The sequence below is a fragment of the Mesoplodon densirostris genome, chromosome 7, assembly GCF_025265405.1.
Source record: "Mesoplodon densirostris isolate mMesDen1 chromosome 7, mMesDen1 primary haplotype, whole genome shotgun sequence".
In the NCBI taxonomy this organism is placed as follows: Eukaryota; Metazoa; Chordata; class Mammalia; order Artiodactyla; family Ziphiidae; genus Mesoplodon; species Mesoplodon densirostris.
The window spans coordinates 66262031-66281263 of NC_082667.1; the positions used below are offsets into that span (position 1 = coordinate 66262031).

Below are 19233 nucleotides of genomic sequence, written 5' to 3' on the forward strand. Positions count from 1 at the left end.
CTCCACTTTCTCTGCTCTCTCCACACTTTTCTCTTCCCTCTCAACTCTCTCTTTTCTCTCTTCCCTCCTTCCCTTTCATCCCTTCCCCTCTGTTGTTTGCCTGCTTCACTCCACTCTTCTCTCTTCCTCTTTTCCCAACTGCCTTTCAATTTTGCCACTCTTTTTTGTGGCCCCTTGAAAAGACATTTGGTCAGATGGTCTGCTTTGAAGAGTCCATTCTTAGAGCTCTCTGGAGAAGCCTTGGACACATTCATTAAGCTAGAATTTCTTACTGTTTCTAATCCCGGATCTATTTTTAAAAATAACAATGAGAATACTGAGGATCACCAAATGGAAGAGGTGAGAAAAGGGACATGAGGTCTTTCTGAAGATCCTGAGGCTCACACAGACACTGAAATATGCAGACCATTTGCTGAGAAGCAGAGAGCTCTAATTCAGAGAGTGAATAGCAGATTAGCTATTGTCTCTAATAGCAGAGAGCTAGGTGCCTGACAGTGGTAGAGACTCAACACATACTCTCCGTAGAAAGGGATCAGATGCTCAGAGTGCCTGCCTTGGATGCTAAAGCACTGGTTGGTTTCTCTTCCATGTGGGACCCGCTGATGATTGTTTCAGGAACAATTAAGCAAAGCAAAACAGTGAGTACATGAGCTGAGGTGAAAATCATTGGTTACTTTCACAACTGTTGGGGAGAGAGAATTTGGAAATGGAAGCTTAGTTTCTTTCAGCCCCATTTAGTTTCTTTAATTTCTATTCAGATACAACTGGATGCTAAGACACAGCCTTTCTTTTGGGCTGTATTTCTGTGCTCCAAAACAAGCTGCTGGAGCAGGGAGAATCTCACTCTCACCCCATCCTGAAGTGGGCTGGCAAAGGAGGAGGGCAAGATCTGGCTTCGTGACCCTTAGCTGGTTACCCACTTCCAGCCTACAAAAGCTGTTAGAAATGGAATTAGATTAGAAATAGAATTCCTTTGGAAATCAATTTTTGGTTGTTCTGAGGTCTACCTACTCCTCCATTGGGAAGGGTGAGGTTGCTGCCCCTTCACCTGGGCCTGGAGAGAGGGGCTTCGGAGATGCTGCTTGGTGAGCTTGATATGTTGCAATCTGGGGGCACATTGAGTAGACTGTGTGTAACTCCCACCTGAGAGATGTGAAGAGTGAGAATCTTGCTGAACTGCTTGGTGGCATCAGAGCAGGGGGCCATGATACGGAAAACCATCCTCCCACCACTAGTGGATCAAAAGTGCATATTTCACCTTAATTGGATGTAGTCAGGAGAAGGAAGGCTGGCATAGGATGTCATAGACCCTGCCCGGAAATGCTACCTAGAAGCCGAGCGTGGAAGGTATACTTCCAGCTGCCCAAGGACTGAGAGAAGGATTTTAAGTAGCTGGCCAGAAGAGCTGCATTCGACCTCACAAGGGGACCTGCAGTTGAGAGATCCTCAGAAATGGTATGAACATGTGTGAGCTGGGGGATAGGAGGGGTGCTTTTCTCTGAAGGTCCCATAAAACACCACACTGAACAAAATCAGAAGGTCAACCTTAAATGCCTGCTAAGGCCTGGAACCTGCTCACAAGAAGACCAGTCAGGTAATACCTTTCCTACCCTTAATCTCCATCCCCTTTCCCAACGTTAGCTCTGGAGAGGTCAGGCGCTGCATTAGCAAAGCTGGGGTGGAGGGCAGGAGTGACAGAGAGCAAGAAGTCAGCTCCGTCTCCACTATAGGCTTCCTTCCTGAAGCAGAGTGGAGCTGGAGGCCAGGAGGTATGGGGAGAAGTTCAGGCTTTTGACTATTTCAGGGAACTGGCCATTTTCATTACTGAAATGAGGTTATTCTTGGGACTTAAACTTGACCAGAGGACTTCTATTTTCTGAGAGTTATTGGAAGAGTAAAGGAGTCTGCCTAGTATCATCTTAACCCCAAAAAGCCAGTGTGAACAGTGGGAGAAAAGACAACAGTTCCCTGTTGCATCTTATGAGTCTCACTTGTTCCATGCATTACCTAAATGTCAGAAGACTGTGTTCTGTGTTTTAATATGGTTAAGATATTGGGTTGATTCACCCAAAGTTCACTTAAGCTGATCCTCCAGAAAATAATATTGACAACAGATTATATTATTACATATTATTATAATAGAGGAGAGATTCAGATAAAAAGACTCTAGTGTTTGATGTTGAATCTCTTAAATAAGGGGTCAGCCGCTGGGGTTAGCCCAGTGTTTTTAAAATGCACTAAGTAGGACATGGAACTTTTAATAACCTTAGACCTTGTTTGTTAATGAGATGCCAAAATTTCATGGGGGGAATTATGCTTGAGTACAGGTGCCTATAGGCAACTGTGTATGTAAGGGATTTGAGAATGAATGGATTGCCTGGCACTGAACACAACAGCTCTCAGGGCTAGTCTGGTTTTGGTGACAGGTGAGGAAGGGACCCTGTAACTGTGGGTGGGCAGTATCTAGGATAGCAGTGTCTATCGTTATAGAGAAGATGATGCCACACTGCTGGGCCTGAACAGGTGAAGCTACACCATGTGCTGAAGGCCTAGGACCCATCTCAGGGCTGTGCTGATGCCTGGTATCCACCACCTGAGGTACAGGCATGTTCATAAGACCAAGAAGTGAATCTGAGAGGGAGCAGAAGTTGGGAAAGAAAGAGAACGAGGCCTTTCAGGATCAGCAGGACCAAGAGGATACTCTTGGACGATGGATGCAAAGCGCGGCCATTGCCATGTGCTACTGACCAGGAGCTGGACAGAGGGGAAGCCAGGCACGGCTCACCTCCTCTGGGATTTCATGAAATGGGAGGGACAATCTCCCAAGATCAAGTTAGTTAGATAAGGATTCCAGCCCTGTGCTTTGTAAACCAGACTGTTTATATTCCATGTACTCTACTCTCTCTGTTTAGTTCTCTTTTGTTCTTTCTCAGTGTTTGGAAGGGTTAGAAGTCCCAGCCTGTGTTTCTGTTTTGAAGGGAGACAAAGAAAGGGCTTGAAGTCCAGGCCTGGGCTTGACGGCATTAAAGGAGAGAAGACAGTCTGGTGGCCTGGAAAACAAGAGCAGAGGACACCCAGGAGGGACAGAAGACCAAGAAGGATAGGAACCAGCCACTTGGAGTAGGGACTGTGCTTTCACTGTGAAAACTGGGCTTCTCTCCTTAGGGGAGGTGGTGTGCCCTTGCACAGGTTTGTTTCCAACAGTGAAGCCCTTTCTCCAGCTCTCCCCTTGAACACTGGGGTTGACTCATGCAGGCTGACACCTCTCACTCTGGTTGAATCTTCCACCAACTAGGCTCTCCTGGTCATTCCTATGTGTTTTGAAGCATGTCCATCTCACTTCTAATCCGCATTTTATTACCTTATTCATTGGGTGCATGTGATTTCCAGAGTCTGCCAGCAATGAGCCACAGACACATACCCTGTCCCAAAGGTAGCAGCTGATTTGATTAATTGATCATTGTTGGCTGAAGCCATCCTGGACCCCAAGGTAACCTGGGAGTCTAAAAACAATGATTTTGGTGAAGTGTTCCAAGTTTGCGGTAACTACATTTTAAAAAATCAAAATTCAAGACTTCTGGTTTGAATGTACTAACAGAGATAATAGGGCCAGATATAAGAAATTGGGGCCTTCTGTTAAAATCCAGGACGTAGATATGTCGCTAAATCCATAGGGCACAGGTAGGGCAAGATGCAGGATCTACATTACCTTTATCTACTGTTACATATATCTTTCATGATTTAGTGGGAAATGCACTTGAAATATAAAATATATTAAAAAGGAAAAATCCAAGTATTTCCAAACCAAAGTGGAGACAATGTCCAGGCGACCAAACTTGTTTGATCACCATGGAAGGAACCTGTTGTACACTTCCTTTGCCACAAAGTTGAGTTCATCCCCTACCTCCCTGTGTTCTCTCTGTCCCAGCTCCCCTCTAGGGCTTCAGGCCAACTTCCTTGAACTTGGCTCTTTCATGGGAATGGTTGGGCAATGAGCTAACTGTGGTCCCTTGCATTTTCTCAGCTCCTGAGAACTGCTGGTTGCTGCCGGCCCAGCCCTTGACAACCTCTGACCCCTCAGCTCTTGCAAACGTCCTCTTATTAACTATTTGAGCTCTTTGGGATTTCCTTTGCCTCCTCCTCCAACATGAGTGCCCTCTTGGTTTCTGTTGGCTGCTCACTTGGGCCCTAGACCCACAACTGCCCTGGACTGGCACCTCCAGGGATGTTGTGCAATGAAATGAATTGGGACCCATTTCAGCAATGGCGAGGGCTCCAACCTGCTTCTCTGCTCCTTTTCCTCTTCCTCGGCTTCTTCTGCCTCTTCAGCTTCCTCAGGGCTCTCGGTCTTCTGTTCTTCTTCCTCCTTCAGGTCTTGAAGCTCCTTGGTCTTCTTTAGACCTTCCTGGTATCTGGGAGGCAACAACAAACAATTGAGTCTGGAAAGGCCAGGGGCGGAGCATCCTTTCCTGAGTTGCTAGAGGAGGCACTGAGCATCTCTGATGATTACACACTCACTTCCTGTGGTTCCACACAATAGGAAAAAGCTGGGAAGCTCCACCGCATCCTATGGTGGCTCCTGTCAGGATGATTTCCCCTCACCCCTCGGCCATTCTTCCTGTTTATGTGAAAGTGTGACAAAAGAGACAGGGAAAAAATATGGGTGCAGAGTCTCCTGGCTGGATTCTTCTACAAACCATTTGGGAGGGCTAAGGACTGCATGCTAAGGACCGTGTGGCCTTGGAGCCTCAGCTCCTCCCCTGTAAAAAGGAGAGGCTGGCACTCATTGCACGGATGTTGAAACATTTTGAGGAAGTGCCAGGCATACGGCTTGAACTAGGGAAGGTGACACCTGTCACACAGGCTTGTTGGGAAGCTTTGTGAAAGTGAAAGGCACACAGGTTCACAGTAAATGTTCACAAAGCTGATGTAAGCATTCTAAGTACAGAGGACAGGTGTGGGTGAAAAGACAGGCTTGCCAAGGGAAACCCTCTGACTTCCTTCTCCCAGGTTTAATATTACCCTGAACATACTTTTTGCTTGTCCTACAGATGAGTGTCTAAGGCTAGCACAGTTGGGTTGGGGCAACCCCACCACGGTGCAGGTGGCCACCACACCGAAGCCCACAGGTCCCACATCAGAGGGAAGCTGTATCTCCCTCAGGAGCTACTGGGAAAGAAGCTCAGGATGTGGTACCTGGTCAGAGGTACTTCCCTACCTGGCTCAGCTGGGGCCTTGCTCAGTATTCTGCCTCATCAGTGACTGACAACGAGCCAAAAGTGCTATTGAAGCTCAATTAGAGAAGGGGGCAGCTGGAAGTTGAGGGGACTCCTTTGACAGGAAGACGGGATGGCTGAGGCAGGTCCAGGAAGTGGGGCTGCAGCTGCTCCTGGGCACTGCTGGTAGTGGCGTGACTGCTCTGGGCATGTGTCAGGAAGCCTCAGGCACCACCAAGAGGAACCCACCCAGGGCCCCTGATTTCCAGATCATTCTGGTAGCTTTCTGCCTAAAAAAGAGGGCAGCCTAGTTATTATCTACCACACCCTCTTGCCTCGTTTCCTCCTGTCTTTCCTGTGGAACAGTACTGCTCTTTCCTATGTAGTTCCTTACTCAGGCAAGGAGGTCCCAGGGCCACGGGTTGCTTCCCTAAATCCTCTCAGAGACAGGAAAGGCCCGTGGGAAGGTATCTTTTGAGCAATGCCAGGTGACCTCAGGGCTGCTGAAGGCTGACTCACCCCTTCTTGTATGCTTCTTCCTCCATCCTGGCCTTGGTCTCCTGGCTAAACCCCTCCAGGCAGCTTGGAGTCGGCACGGAAGCAGAGGCCTCACAATCCAGGTCCCCGTTTGTCTTCCCACTAGCAAGAAGAAGGAAGTACAGGGTGTCCTTTCAGGGACAGATGGAACTTCTGAAAACCAAACCATGTCTTTGGTCTGTTCCTGGCCGGAAGTGAGGAAACTCATTCTGGATTGAATTTATTTCAATCTTTCTACCTTAAGATTTTATAAAGGCCTTAGTCCATGAGTCCTCCTTAGGCCCCCAGACATCAAGTACTGCACCAGCTTGCCTTTTTCCTCCTGCTCTCAAATCCACTTTTATTCTTATTGCAGGAGATGCTCTGAGTGGACAGACAGATATTGGGAGCTCCAGGGCACTCAGAGGAGGAAGATGGAGGTGGACCAAACGTTCAGAGTCATCCCATCCCTGTAGTCCATCTTCTGCTTCATTCATGTAAATATCTACCCAGTGCTAAGTCACAGGCACCTTGTAATATGCTGGGGATACATTAGAAAACAAAAGAAAGGTCTTTGCCAACATGGAGCACAGCAGGAGACAATGCCCCAAAAAGGAAAGAAAAAATATGAAATTAATTACTAACTGTGATAACTTTTATGAGAGAAATAAACTCTGTGCAATGACAGAAAATAATGAGGAGAGAATCTGCTTAGATTGAGTGGCCAGAAAAGGCCTCTCAGAGATGGAGTAACTGAAGCACAGACCTGAAAGATGAGAAGTCAGCCACATCTATAGCAGAGGGAAGATCCTCCCAGGTAGAGGATGCAGGATGTGTGAACACCTCGGGATACAAAAGATGTGGAGATGTTTGAGGAACTGAAGAGGAGCAATGAGGTAAGGGTTAACTTCTGCACAAGATTTTTGATGCCTGTGAGGTATCCAGGTGGAGACGTCAAGTTGGTAGTTAGATATACCAAAGTGAGTGAGAGAAGAGCTCTAGGCTGGAGATATTCAGAATATAGATGGTATTTAAAGCCAGGGGAATGGATAAGACTGTCTGGGGACATAGTATGAAGAAAGATGAGAAGAGGACCCAGGACCAAGCCACAGGCATCTCTGTCCTTAGCTCAGGTGGAGAAGGAGGAGCCTGTGGAGGAGCTGAGAAGTAGCAGCCACAGAGGTAAGAGGAGAACCCGGAGAGCATAGAGTCCTGGGAGCTGAGAGACTGTAAGCAGCTCTTTGCAGGAAACCGCCCTCAGCAGGAAGCCCATTTTCTTGTCACTTTAGCAAAGCTATATTGTAACTAACTTTTTTTTCCTGTGACGATTTTTTTTTTGGAATAACATTTTTTACAATGTTGTGTTCATTTCCGCTGTAGAGCAAAGTGAATCAGCTATATATATACATATATCTCCTCCTTTTTGGATTTCCTTCCCATTTAGGTCACCACAGAGCACTGAGTAGAGTTCCTTGTGCTATACAGTAGGTTCTCATTAGTTATCTATTTTATACATAGTAGTGTATATATGTCAATCCCAATCTCCCAGTTCATCCCACCACCCCACCTTCCCCCCTTGGTGTCCATACGTTTGTTCTCTCAAATAGGTTCATCTGTACCATTTTTCTAGATTCCACATATGTGCATTAATATATGATATTTGTTTTTCTCTTTCAGACTTACTTCACTCTGTATGACAGTCTCTAGGTCCATCCATGTCTCTGCATATGGCACAGTTTCATTCCTTCTTATGGCTGAGTAATGTTCCATCGTATATATGTACCACATCTTCTTTATCCATTCCTCTGTTGATGGACATTTAGGTTGCTTCCATATCCTATCTATTGCAAATAGTGCTGCAATGAACACTGGGGTGGATGTATCTCTTGGAATTACGGTTTTCTCTGAGTATATGCCCAGGAGTGGGATTGCTGGGTCATATGGTAGTTCTATTTTTAGTTTTTTAAGGAACCTCCATATTGTTCTCCATAGTGGCTGTATCAATTTACATTCTCACCTAGGATGTAGGAGGGTTCCCTTTTCTTCACATCCTCTCCAGCATTTATTGTTTGTAGACTTTTTGATGATGGCCATCCTGACTGGTCTGAGGTGATACCTCATTGTAGTTTTGATTTGCATTTCTCTAATAATTAGTGATGTCGAGCATCTTCTCATGTGCCTCTTGGCCATCTGTGTGTCTTCTTTGGAGAAATGTCTATTTAGGTCTTCTGCCCATTTTTTGATTGGGTTGTTTGTTTTTTGATATTGAGCTGCATGAGCTGCTGGTATATTTTGGAGATTAATCCTTTGCCAGTTGCTTCCTTTGCAAATATTTTCTCCCATTCTGAGGATTGTCTTTTCGTCTTGTTTGTGGTTTCCTTTGCTGTGCAAAAGGTTTTAAGTTTCATTAGGTCCCATTTGTTTATTTTTATTTTCATTACTCTAGGAGGTGGGTCAAAAAAGATCTTGCTGCGATTTATGTCAAAGAGTGTTTTGCCTATGTTTTCCTCTAAGAGTTTTATAGTGTCCAGCCTTACATTTAGGTCTTTAATCCATTTTTTTTTTTTTTTTTTTTGGCGGTATGCGGGCCTCTCACTGTTGTGGCCTCCCCCGTTGCGGAGCACAGGCTCCGGACGCGCAGGCTCCGGACGCGCAGGCTCAGCGGCCATGGCTCACGGGCCCAGCCGCTCCGCGGCATATGGGATCCTCCCAGACCGGGGCACGAACCCGTATCCCCTGCATCGGCAGGCGGACTCTCAACCACTTGCGCCACCAGGGAGGCCCTTTAATCCATTTTGAGTTTATTTTTGTGTATGCTGTTAGGGAGTGTTCTAATTTCATTCTTTTACATGTAGCTGTCCAGTTTTCCCAGTGCCACTTATTGAAGGGACTGTCTTTTCTCCATTGTTTATTCTTGCCTCTTTGTCATTGATTAGGTGACCATAGGTGCATGGGTTTATCTCTGGACTTTCTATCCTGTTCCATTGATCTATATTTCTGTTTTTGTGCCAGTACCATACTGTCTTGATTACTGTAGCTTTGGAGTATAGTCTGAAGTCAGGGAACCTGATTCCTCCAGCTTCATTTTTCTTTCTCAAGATTGTTTTCACTATTCAGGGTCTTTTGTGTTTCCATACAAAAGGTAAAATTTTTTGTTCTAATTCTGTGAAAAATATCCTTGGTAATTTGATAGGGATTGCATTGAATCTGTAGATTTTTTTTTTTTTTTTTTTTTTTTGCTGTACGCGGGCCTCTCACTGCTGTGGCCTCTCCCGCTGCGGAGCACAGGCTCCGGACACACAGGCCCCGCGGCCATGGCTCGCGGGCCCAGCCGCTCCGCGGCATGTGGGATCCTCCGGGATCGGGGCACGAACCCGTGTTCCCTGCATCGGCAGGCGGACTCTCAACCACTGCGCCACCAGGGAGGCCCATGAATCTGTAGATTGCTTTGGGTAGTATAGTTATTTTCACAATATTGATTCTTCCGATCCAAGAACATGGTATATCTCTCCATCTGTTTGTGTCATCTTTGATTTCTTTCATCAGTAACTTATAGTTTTCTGAGTACAGGTCTCTTACCCCTTTTAAGTCAGGCACCCCCATGCTCTACTCATCTCCAGCTCACACACACCTTTCAAATCTTTTAATTACACGATACCTTGACTAACTTGTTGGTTCTTTCCGTAGATCAAAGAGGTAGAAGAATAAGTAATTAACAGATGACCAGATCTCTTCCCTAGCTTCCCCTTCAGTAATCTCCCAAACAAACAGTGTGATCAAACTGTGTGAACAAGATAACATCTAGAGTGAATGAGCCTGCATGCAGTGGGGGGATGGTGACCACTCTGATCCCCATCCCAATGACTAACTGAGATTACTTCCCTCCTTCCCTTTAAAAGTTTCATGGCTGAGCAGAATCTTTGGAGGTGGTTTTCGGGGACACTGAGTCCACCATCTCCCCAGATTGCCAGCATTCTGATTAAAGGCACCTTTCCTTTCTACTATTTGTGAGTAGTGATTTTATAAGCAGCACGCAGTGGGACCCCCATTTGATAACAAAAGGAGAGCGTGTCAAGGAGGGAGCATTAAGTGTGTCACGCACACACTTTTGAGAGCCCGAGTCAGATGAGTACAGAAAAGGCAACTATTGGATTGGATAACATGGAGGTCAAGAGGAGCTTTGGTTACAGGGTAGAAGCAAAGACAGATTGGAATGGGCTGAGGGAAGAATGGGAGGTGAGAAAGGGGAAGACGTAGACAGAAATTTGACAAGGACAGGGAATAGAAGACTGTGTCAGGGGAACACGTAGCTGAAAAAGTGGGTCAAGGGATGAAAGCACATTTGAATGTGGATAGAAATGATCCAGTAGAGGGGATGAGAGAAAGGGGAGGACCAAAGGAATAAATTATTTGAAAAAAGAAAGTAGGGACAGACCTTAGAAAGGTGGAGAAACTTCTCCTTGGTCATAACAAAGGCAGGAAGGAAATGAAGATGGTGAGCTCGGAGTTTGGCAAAGGAAGATGAGAGGGATCCTCCTATCTGATAGCTTAAATTTTCTCTATAAAATGGAAGACAAGGTCATCTGCTAAAAGTGAGAGGTAGGGAGGTCTAGGAAGGCTTGAAGAGGGAAGAGAAGGTGTAAGAATCATGGGGTGGAGGTGGGGGGACAAACGTGCTAGAAGATCATAGTTGGATGGCTGACGGTGCTGGGAGCCTATTTGAGGTATGAAATCATGAGTTTAAAGGAAGTATCCTAATGGCCATGCCTTCTCTATAAATCCTGCAGCTTACCTAGGTGTCTGGAATCCCAATGGGAGTCTTGTCATGGAGGAGCCCTCGAACAAGGCAGAACAGCGAGCAGAGCTTTTCAGCCAGGACTCTGAAAGATCACAGCTGTCACCCTCCCTGACCTCTCAGACAGGCTTTATGAGTGAGTCTCCTCATTCTTGGCATCAGTTACCCATGTCTTAGTTTCCCTCAGACCTTGTAAAATTTACATTTCATCAGGCTGGAAACCAAAACCCATTGTGAACAAGAAAGATAACGCTCTAAAAATATCAGCTATTCATAACATTTCTCCTTTTTAAGATTACATTATCCACTCCCTTCCATGCGATCTTTGCCTAATGTGCAGTTTCCTATTTGACCTAATGACTAGAACAAGAGCAGAAAAATACAGCTACAGCCAAGGGTAGGGAAAGCAATTATTTTATGAAATATGGTAGGGTGTAAAATGTTTACTGTTATTTCCTGACCCTTAGACTGAGTTTATAGTTTCTTAAATATCTTCTCGAACTATCTGGAATTTTCTCCCTATGCATTTTAAAGACTCTGTTCAAATACCTTTTCCTTTGTGGAACTGTTGTTAATGTTTTCCTCTGTCTCACACCCTCTGGTTAAAGTTGATCTCTCTCTCCCTTTATACCCTCATTGCACCTCTTTTATAGCATAACTTGGAGCTAGGGCGCTTTTATGTTTTATACGCATGTCCATCCCTCCATATGACTGTGATTGCAGGGAGACAGACTGTGTTTCAGTTTGAATGGTGCTTGGTACATAGTAAGTGCCTTTAATTGTTTGCTGAGTTGTATTGACTTCACCGTGGCTCATCTCATCCCTGCCCATTCATCTTACAAAATGGGCAGGTCCTCTATGTAAATGACTATTTCCTGAGAACTCAGTGCTTGGGCTGAGCTGAAGGAATCCCTATGCATGCCTATAAACGTGGAGCTGAGCACAGCTTGTGCCCACCTAAGGACTTCTGGGCCAGACACTCATGGATCTTGGCATCTATTCCTAGCCCATAATCTTGCATGCTTTCTTTTGGGGATGATTAATTAGAATGAGGCTCATTGTTCTCTCATGTCCACTGGGTCAAAAACATTTGTCATTGTGCTCAGCTCTCAGTAACATGAGGGGCTGTTTAATCAAAATGTGTTGTGTGACCTGCAGATATAGTGGAGTCTATTTTTTCCACATAGAGTCTATTTTTTCAATATTTGAAAGTGTCTCCAATCCTTTCCAATGGACAGATCTTACCTTCTCAGGCTCATCTAGGTCTCTAAGCCACCCCCACTGCCAAGGCTCCCTCAGACAAGCCCAGCCTGGGGGACCTGAGCTACAATAGCTTCCTTAATCTCTGTTACTCAATCCCAGGTTTCTGGGGTCCATTACTAGTTGATTGAGGGCTAATCCATTCCAGAATACTATCAGCAAAAGGGAGTTGTTTACTGTATATATTTAATGTCATATAATGTCAAGATAAATTTAAGCAATTTATCTTGAGGGCTCCAAAAGTGTACCAAATGGTTATTTTACAAATTATAGTGAAAATTTGCTCTGTGATATAGCAGTATAATGGCCCCCCTTATGAAACCAGCCCTGTGCACCATCCACATCTACGATGGTGCTGATCCCTCACTGAATGGCTCTGTGTACACGCTCTGCTCCCACCCACTCTGCCCTCCACTCCACACCCAGGCAGTCACCAGGTTCTTTCACAATAGCTCACAGGAGCTTTTTCAAAAATTGCTCTTAAATCCACTCTCTTCTCACCAGTCACACTGAACTTCTTTCTGTTCTTCCAGTTGAGGGTCTATTAAGAGGTTAAGCACATGAATTCTGCTACCTACTAGCTGTGTAACTTCAGGCAAGTGATGATTTCACTGAGTTTCAGATTCCTCATCTATAAAATAAAGATATTAATAGTATACCTGCCTCATGGTATTATTGTAAGGATTAAATGAGATAATTAATGTAAAGCAATTAGAACAGCATTTGGCAAAAAGTAAGCATGTAATAAATAATAAGTATTGTAAGCATGTGATAAATCATCAGTAGTGTTCCTTGACTACTCCATACTTTCTTGCCTTAGAGCATGGAATGTTGTTAACCTCCCATTCACCTGGTTAACTATATAACCTTCATGTTTCACTTTTAAAGTAAATTCCTCGAGGAAACATTTTCTAAGCCTCCGTCCCCCCACCCCCATACCAAAACTGGGTTGAGTGATCATTTTCTTGTGTCTTATTCCCTTGGTAACCTGTACTTCCTTCTGATATCACCCATCACATTGTATTACAATAGGCTGTTTCCCATCTGTCTTTCCCATTATACTGTGAGCTCCTTGGGTGCATTCTAGGTGCCTGGCTCTTGGTTATTAATTGTTGAAGGAATGAAAAATGAAAGACTATGAATAAATAGCTTTTTCTACTTATGAAACTGTTCTTGAGCCTTGTTCTATTTTAATCTTTAATACTAATTTTAAATATCACTCTCTATATTTTTCTCTGAATCTACAGGTTCCTAGACCCTTGTTGAGGTGAAGAACAGGTTACTATGAAGTGACCTGCAAGAACAAGGTTCAGAATTCTCTCAAGTCATATTGGGAGTGCAGTCTGTGGTTAGGTATTTGCTTGTGAAGTATCCACAGGCAGTATGATCTTCTCATCATCTTTCATGTGCTTAGCCAATTCCCTACCTGCTTAGTCACTGTATGCTTAGGGAAATGTGAGATCGTTTAAATACAGCAATCTAGAAAGCAATGCATATTAACACATAATGCATTATTTCTCTTTAACAGTGTGGAAAAGGTGGCTAGAATCAACTGTATTCCTGTTAGAATGGAAGATACGAATTCATTTTCACTCACAGATTGTCTCATTGTCAGCCCCTTGGCAATCGATATTTCCAGTTCTATAAATTTAGATGAAAATTACTTAGCATCTTTTAGAAATCCAGAGGGGGAAGCTGTTGTTAGTCTGAATCCCTCCTCCTTTGAACATCCCCTCCCCTTTTTGCAGCCATCTTTATAGGCTGGGTATATTCCCAACAGGCAAGTCAACTACAGCATGGGTAATGTATCATGGTGGTCTCTCTGAATAGCCCATAAGAATGAGCAGCAGACAGTTTCTTGCTTGATTTGCCTGAATCCTCACTCTGTCCCTCTCTCTCCTGGTTCTAAACCCCTGGAATGGTGCTGCCACCATTGATCCTCATTCATTGCCACTCCTGATTCAGGGCTGCTGCCTGCTGTCCCCAATTTTGCACCTCACTTGCTCCTACCAAGGATAGTTCAGGTACTTGATGACCTCCACTGCCTCAGATGGAAGCTCTCAGCAGGCCTGAGCATTCGTTCTACAGAGTCCAGGTCCTGCCCCATCATGAGAGTCTGTTGGGGAGAGAGGGGACATAGATTTTCTGCCTTGACCTGCTCTGCAGGTCGACAGTTAGGAATGGAGCGTTGTTGGGAAAAAGGGGTTGTTGGGTCCAAAGGCAGGACTGGAAGGGAGAATTTCAGTGTGCTTCTCATGCAGGGCATCAGATGACCATTTCTGGAGAAATTCAGAGACCATGGACTAGACACTATGACTTTAGGGACTTGGTAAAATTCTGTAGCCTCGGTTACTTCCACGTGGTTGTTAGTTTGTCACCCCTGTACAATGTCCCTGTAGTGATCGAGAAAACAAGGAAACAAAGAAACAAACAAAAGCACCCTACACAACATGAAGAACTTGTTAGCTTTCTCGGGGTGAGGTGGCAAAGTGAGGAATTGCCTCGCAAACGTCAAGATTAATGGGGGGAGAGTCACTGAACGATAGGTTGGTGGTTGCATATTCTGAGAGGTGAGGAAAACAGGCTGTCTGGGGGTGGGGAGCTGGGAGTTTGTCTGTACTAAAAAAGGGGCCCAACACAGACATTCCTTGCCAGGTCAAGCAAAACTATTCTAACATCAATGAAAAATGAAGGACTAAAGCTGTCTCAAGGCAAGGAAGAAGGAAGAATAGAGGTGTATGTTTTACCAAATGAGGAAAGACACATGGGGAAAGTTCTGAGAGGTGGCAGCTGTGATCCAGATGTTTTCCAGCAAGCAAATGAAAGAACTGGAAAAGCAAGTTATAAACTCCTCTGAGTATGTAGAAATAGCCTGCCTTGCTTTGGCTGAGGATAAAAAGACCTGCAAATTGCATAGGTGCCTAGAAAAGTCAGGCGTGGCAGACACTGTTTGTTGCGAATTCAATACTCACTCTCCCTCCTACTTCCTAAAAGCAACTTGATTTTGCTCATGAATTTACTCTTCTTCATGGAGCCATTTTGGTCAATGGGAAGCTGACACGCTCTTCCCATCTCTAGGGCATAGTTTAAGCCCATGACGACAATCTCATTCCTAAAAAGCCTGTGATTGGTTCAGAAAGGGAGCGTGTTCCAAATTTGCTAACAAGATAAGAAGGAAGACTGAAAAAAGATTTCTGAGTTCATTCCTAAGAAAGAAACATGGAAAGAGATAGTCCCTTTCTTCCTCTAGATGTTGTCATGTCTGGATGAAATACCTGGAAGTAGTAGCCATTTGCCATAAACCTGCTGATGAAGTCAACATACAAAGTGGGCAGAGAAAAGGAAATTGTAGAGGTTGAGCTGGGGCCTTGCTGTACCACATCTGGAAAAGCCTCATCTGTGGACCTACTATTTAAACCCCTTTGAGTTGGGGCTTTCTTGTAGCTGTAGCCCGAAGGATCCCATTGGATAAAGAAGGCTTCTGTCCCCTCTGGGCTCTTCTGGGACTGAGGCACACTTGGACTCAGCTGCAGCATCTTCCTGGTCCAGGAATTTCGCAAACTCGGTCTGAAATCTTTGTGGGTCTCAGAGTCCCATTCATTTCCCCTAGAACTTAATTCGCTTTCCATCGCATTTTGGGGTGAGGTTGGGAGGAAAGGTGAGTTGGGGAAATTTTCCTCAGAGATCCCCAAAGTTAAGAGGAAAAGGGACATACTTACTTTTCCAAAAGTGCAGGCAGTGCTGAGGTGACAGGTGGGTTGCCTTTCCCATTGGGTGATTCTGACTGAATGGAAAACAGGAGACAGAGAATTGAGGATCAGCTAGGAAGGAAGAAGCCAGGGCCGACAGGTCTCCGATGATGCTGGGGAGGGGTTGCTGCTGCTCCTCTTTCCCCTTCCCCCTCCCCAAGCTTTCTAATCTGTATCTGAGCCCAGGCACTGGCCCTTCCTCAGGCCTTCTCTGCCCTCCTTTCCTGGGTGTTCTTTCCCTCTGGAGCACAGGCAATGTGCACATTTTCCTTCTCTCTTCCAAGTTTCCTTGAATAAGGGAAAGAGTTTACATCTTGAGGCTCCATTCTGGAGGGGAGCCATCGGTTTCTCTCTATTCCCTGTTTACTGACTTGGACTAAATACCAGGGAGGCTCCTACCAAATGCAGGTCCCAAGGCCCCTGGGATGGATTCACACAAGCCCATCACTGCCCTCGAGATGCAGTTCCAAGCACAACGCTCAGGAGATACCTGCCATTACTAAAAGCTCAAGGCATCAGAAATTTCTTTATAATAAATTCCCCAGTAATACCATGTTGTTTTGCTGCAGTGGATTTGGTTTAAGCAATGGCTTTCAACTCTGCCTGTATGTTAGAATTGCCTGGGGGATATTTTCTTAAAGTACTGATCCAATCCACAATCTTAGGTTGGGGCCTAGGCATTGAATGTTTTAGAAGTACCCTATGTGATTTTAATGGACAGCCCTGATTGCTAACCCCTAGTCTAAAGGAATATATATATATTTGGAAGCCACATTATACATTTAGTATAGAATGGGAAATAGTCCCTGTTAAAACCACTAACTAGTTCTCCTAAGAGTTTTAGGTAAGATTAACCAGATTCACAAAGTTCTGGAATCTAGAAAATATTTTGTTTATAGGAATAGCCTTTGTTTTTAAAAAAATTGAAGCGGATTTTTTTTTCTGATTATAAGTAATACATTCTTACTCTAGAAGTATAAAGAGGCATCAAGAAAATTAAAATCACCTGTGATTTTACCATTGCCCAGAGATAACCATTATTAGTAATTTTACTTACATTCTTCCAGAATTTTCTGCTTACACACAGAAAAACACTCTTAAACTACAAAACAGAGTTATGCTGTATATACTGGGGGTTTGCTTTTTGTTAATAATAAATTATGGACTTTTTTCATGTCGATAAATAAAATTTTATATTTTAATCATATATGTAGCAGCTGCATAGAAACCCCTTATTGAGCTTTTCATAATTTATTAAACCAATCTCTTATTAATGGGAATTCTGGCTATTTCCAATTTTTCAATGTTGTAAACAACGCTGTAATGAATCAAAGCAGGGTAACATTGAGTTTAAGAACTCAGGCTCTGGAATCAGAGGGCCTAGGGTTCAAAGCTCAGCTTACCAAGTACTCCATAATGCAATCTTCAGCTGCTTAAACCCACTGCAGAGTGGAGGGTTCTGGTTTAAGCATGAAAAGACACACGCTTTGCAAGGAACACTCTCTGAGCTGCCAGCACCTTGCTCAAGGACACTGAGGCTTCTCAGGGCAGTACAAGACCTGGGGCCTGGTCTATACTGAGGCTTCTGAACCCATAGCCCAGAATCTGTGCTGGGAATTTCCTCACTTTGTTGACCCTACCCCATCCAGGTCACCCCCATAGTTGTGAGCCTGAGGCCCAGGAGGCAAGCATTATCATACTCACCAGGACTGGTAAGGAGGGGATGGGAGATGAGCTGGGTGACTGGCCAGGCAGGTTCAGGATATTAAACTTGGGCACCACGGCAACGCTGACCCTCCGGCGGGGCATGTTCTGTGGGAAGAGAAGGGATCAGGCCTACTGTCATGGAGGGGGCAGCACCCAAAGTTCAGAAAGGCCTGGGAAATGCCTACTAATTCCAAATGCTGTGTTCAATGGATATCCTGGTTTTAGGGTAGTGATGGTGCTGGGGGTTGGTGTAGAGAGAGTGGCCAAAATTAACAAATTTTTTTATTAGTGATGAGTGATTTCTCAACATGTTCTGATTTTAATTTCTCAGATCCTGAAGAGATGGAACAGAAATGACGCCCAGTCATTGGACAGTGTATGAAACCCTGGATAGTGTATGAAAATGATCTAAAACAAAGTTTGTGCATCATTTCATGTTCATTAAAGAGATGGTGCAGTCCTGGAAGCCACGAGCAAGGGAAGGTTGGAGGATGAGCTAGCAAGGTTCGGAAGCTGAGTGAGAACCTGTGGATCCAAGAATGACTGATTTCCTGGCTGACTGTGGAAACTTCTGTCTTTCTTTCCCCAGTATTCCTTGAACATGCATACCTTTCCCAGCGAGAGGGACATGGACCGCGCTGTGCGAGGGACCCCATCTTCTGCAGCAGGAGGGAACAGAGAAGAACCCAGGTTAGTTTTCAGAGTAGGCTCCAGCAGGAAGCAGATAGCAGAAACTAAGCCAAGGTATCTATGGGCCAGAACTGACCCTCAAGGGATGTCCCAAGGGCCTAGGTGCAGAGGTCACTGAATTTGACACTTGACCTTTTGAGACAATCATCTGCAGAGTGGGTTTTTTTGGGGGACACAGCCTTCATCCTAACTCCTCTGGGCACTATGAGAATCCCTAGTCTTGCACCTCTGGTCTCCACCTCACACCACCACACGGTCTCTGGGTTATGCCGTGGAGAGTATGTAAAGATTCCTCGTAGCAATCCAGGGCTTACTGGGTCATTTCTTGCTCATTCAAGGAATGTACAGTCACAGAAATTATGAGCAAGGAAGGTGTGGTGTCAATAAAAAATGGAAACTTGTTGACAACAGTAATTTCAATATGTCATCTACAAAATAATTCAGAACAAAAGAAACTAGCACCCCTGGATTTTCTTCTCCTTAGTACATATATTAAGTGATATGTAAAATATGTAAAATTCATGTAAAATATTTAGCACCACACCTGGATAATACTACCACTAGAAAACACCAGTATGTGTAGAGAAAGGTTTTTGACAGCTCAATTCAGTTTGATTCAGTTTGACCAATACCATCTAGTCTGTATAGCTGTCTATTCCTCATATTCATGTATTTTAGGTGTTTCTCTTGAAAAGCACATAACTAACACTTTTTCTTAATCTAATCTGAGGTTTTCTATTAACCAACAAGTCTAAGTTGTTTATATTTCTTGTGATTGATATATTTCTACCATCTCATTTTGTAGTTTATATTTGCTTCATTAATTGAATTTTTTCTAACCTTCTCTCCCCCCAAATTGGTTTGGAATTTATATATTTTAGTTGTAATCTTTAGTGTGCCCCCTTAAACTTTTAACATGTTACATGACATTAGATTTTAAATGAATCAAGATCTCTATCCTTTTCTTGAATCAACCTTAAAAAATGATCATGCCTTTGAACTTAAATTATATTGTTTTTCAGTATTTTTAAAATTAATTAATTAATTAAAATTTATTTTTGGCTGCCTTGGGTCTTCGTTGCTGCGCACGGGCTTTCTCTAGTAGAGGCGAGTGGGGGGCTATTCTTCATTGCAGTGAGCGGGCTTCTCATTGCGGTGGCTTCTCTTGTTGTGGAGCATGGGCTCTAGGTGCACGGGCTTCAGTAGCTGTGGCACGCGGGCTCAGTAGTTGTGGCACATGGGCTCAGTAGTTTTGGCTCATGGGCTCTAGAGCACAGGCTCAGTAGTTGTGGCGCACAGG

At 44.4% G+C, this 19233-nt stretch overlaps 1 protein-coding gene across 6 annotated transcripts in view; it reads right to left on the reverse strand.

Annotated features, from left to right (window-relative positions):
* Positions 1–19233, reverse strand: part of IRAG1 (inositol 1,4,5-triphosphate receptor associated 1) — a 122100-nt gene that overhangs the window by 3992 nt on the left and 98875 nt on the right. For all 6 annotated transcript variants that reach the window (XM_060103036.1, XM_060103035.1, XM_060103033.1 and 3 more), the window contains 5 exons: positions 17853–17902; positions 17241–17348; positions 15507–15571; positions 5736–5855; positions 4281–4412 (listed from right to left, as the gene is read on the reverse strand). In XM_060103036.1, coding sequence (XP_059959019.1) covers positions 4281–4412; positions 5736–5855; positions 15507–15571; positions 17241–17348; positions 17853–17902 — 475 coding nt within the window. The remainder of the gene's footprint in view (positions 1–4280; positions 4413–5735; positions 5856–15506; positions 15572–17240; positions 17349–17852; positions 17903–19233) is intronic.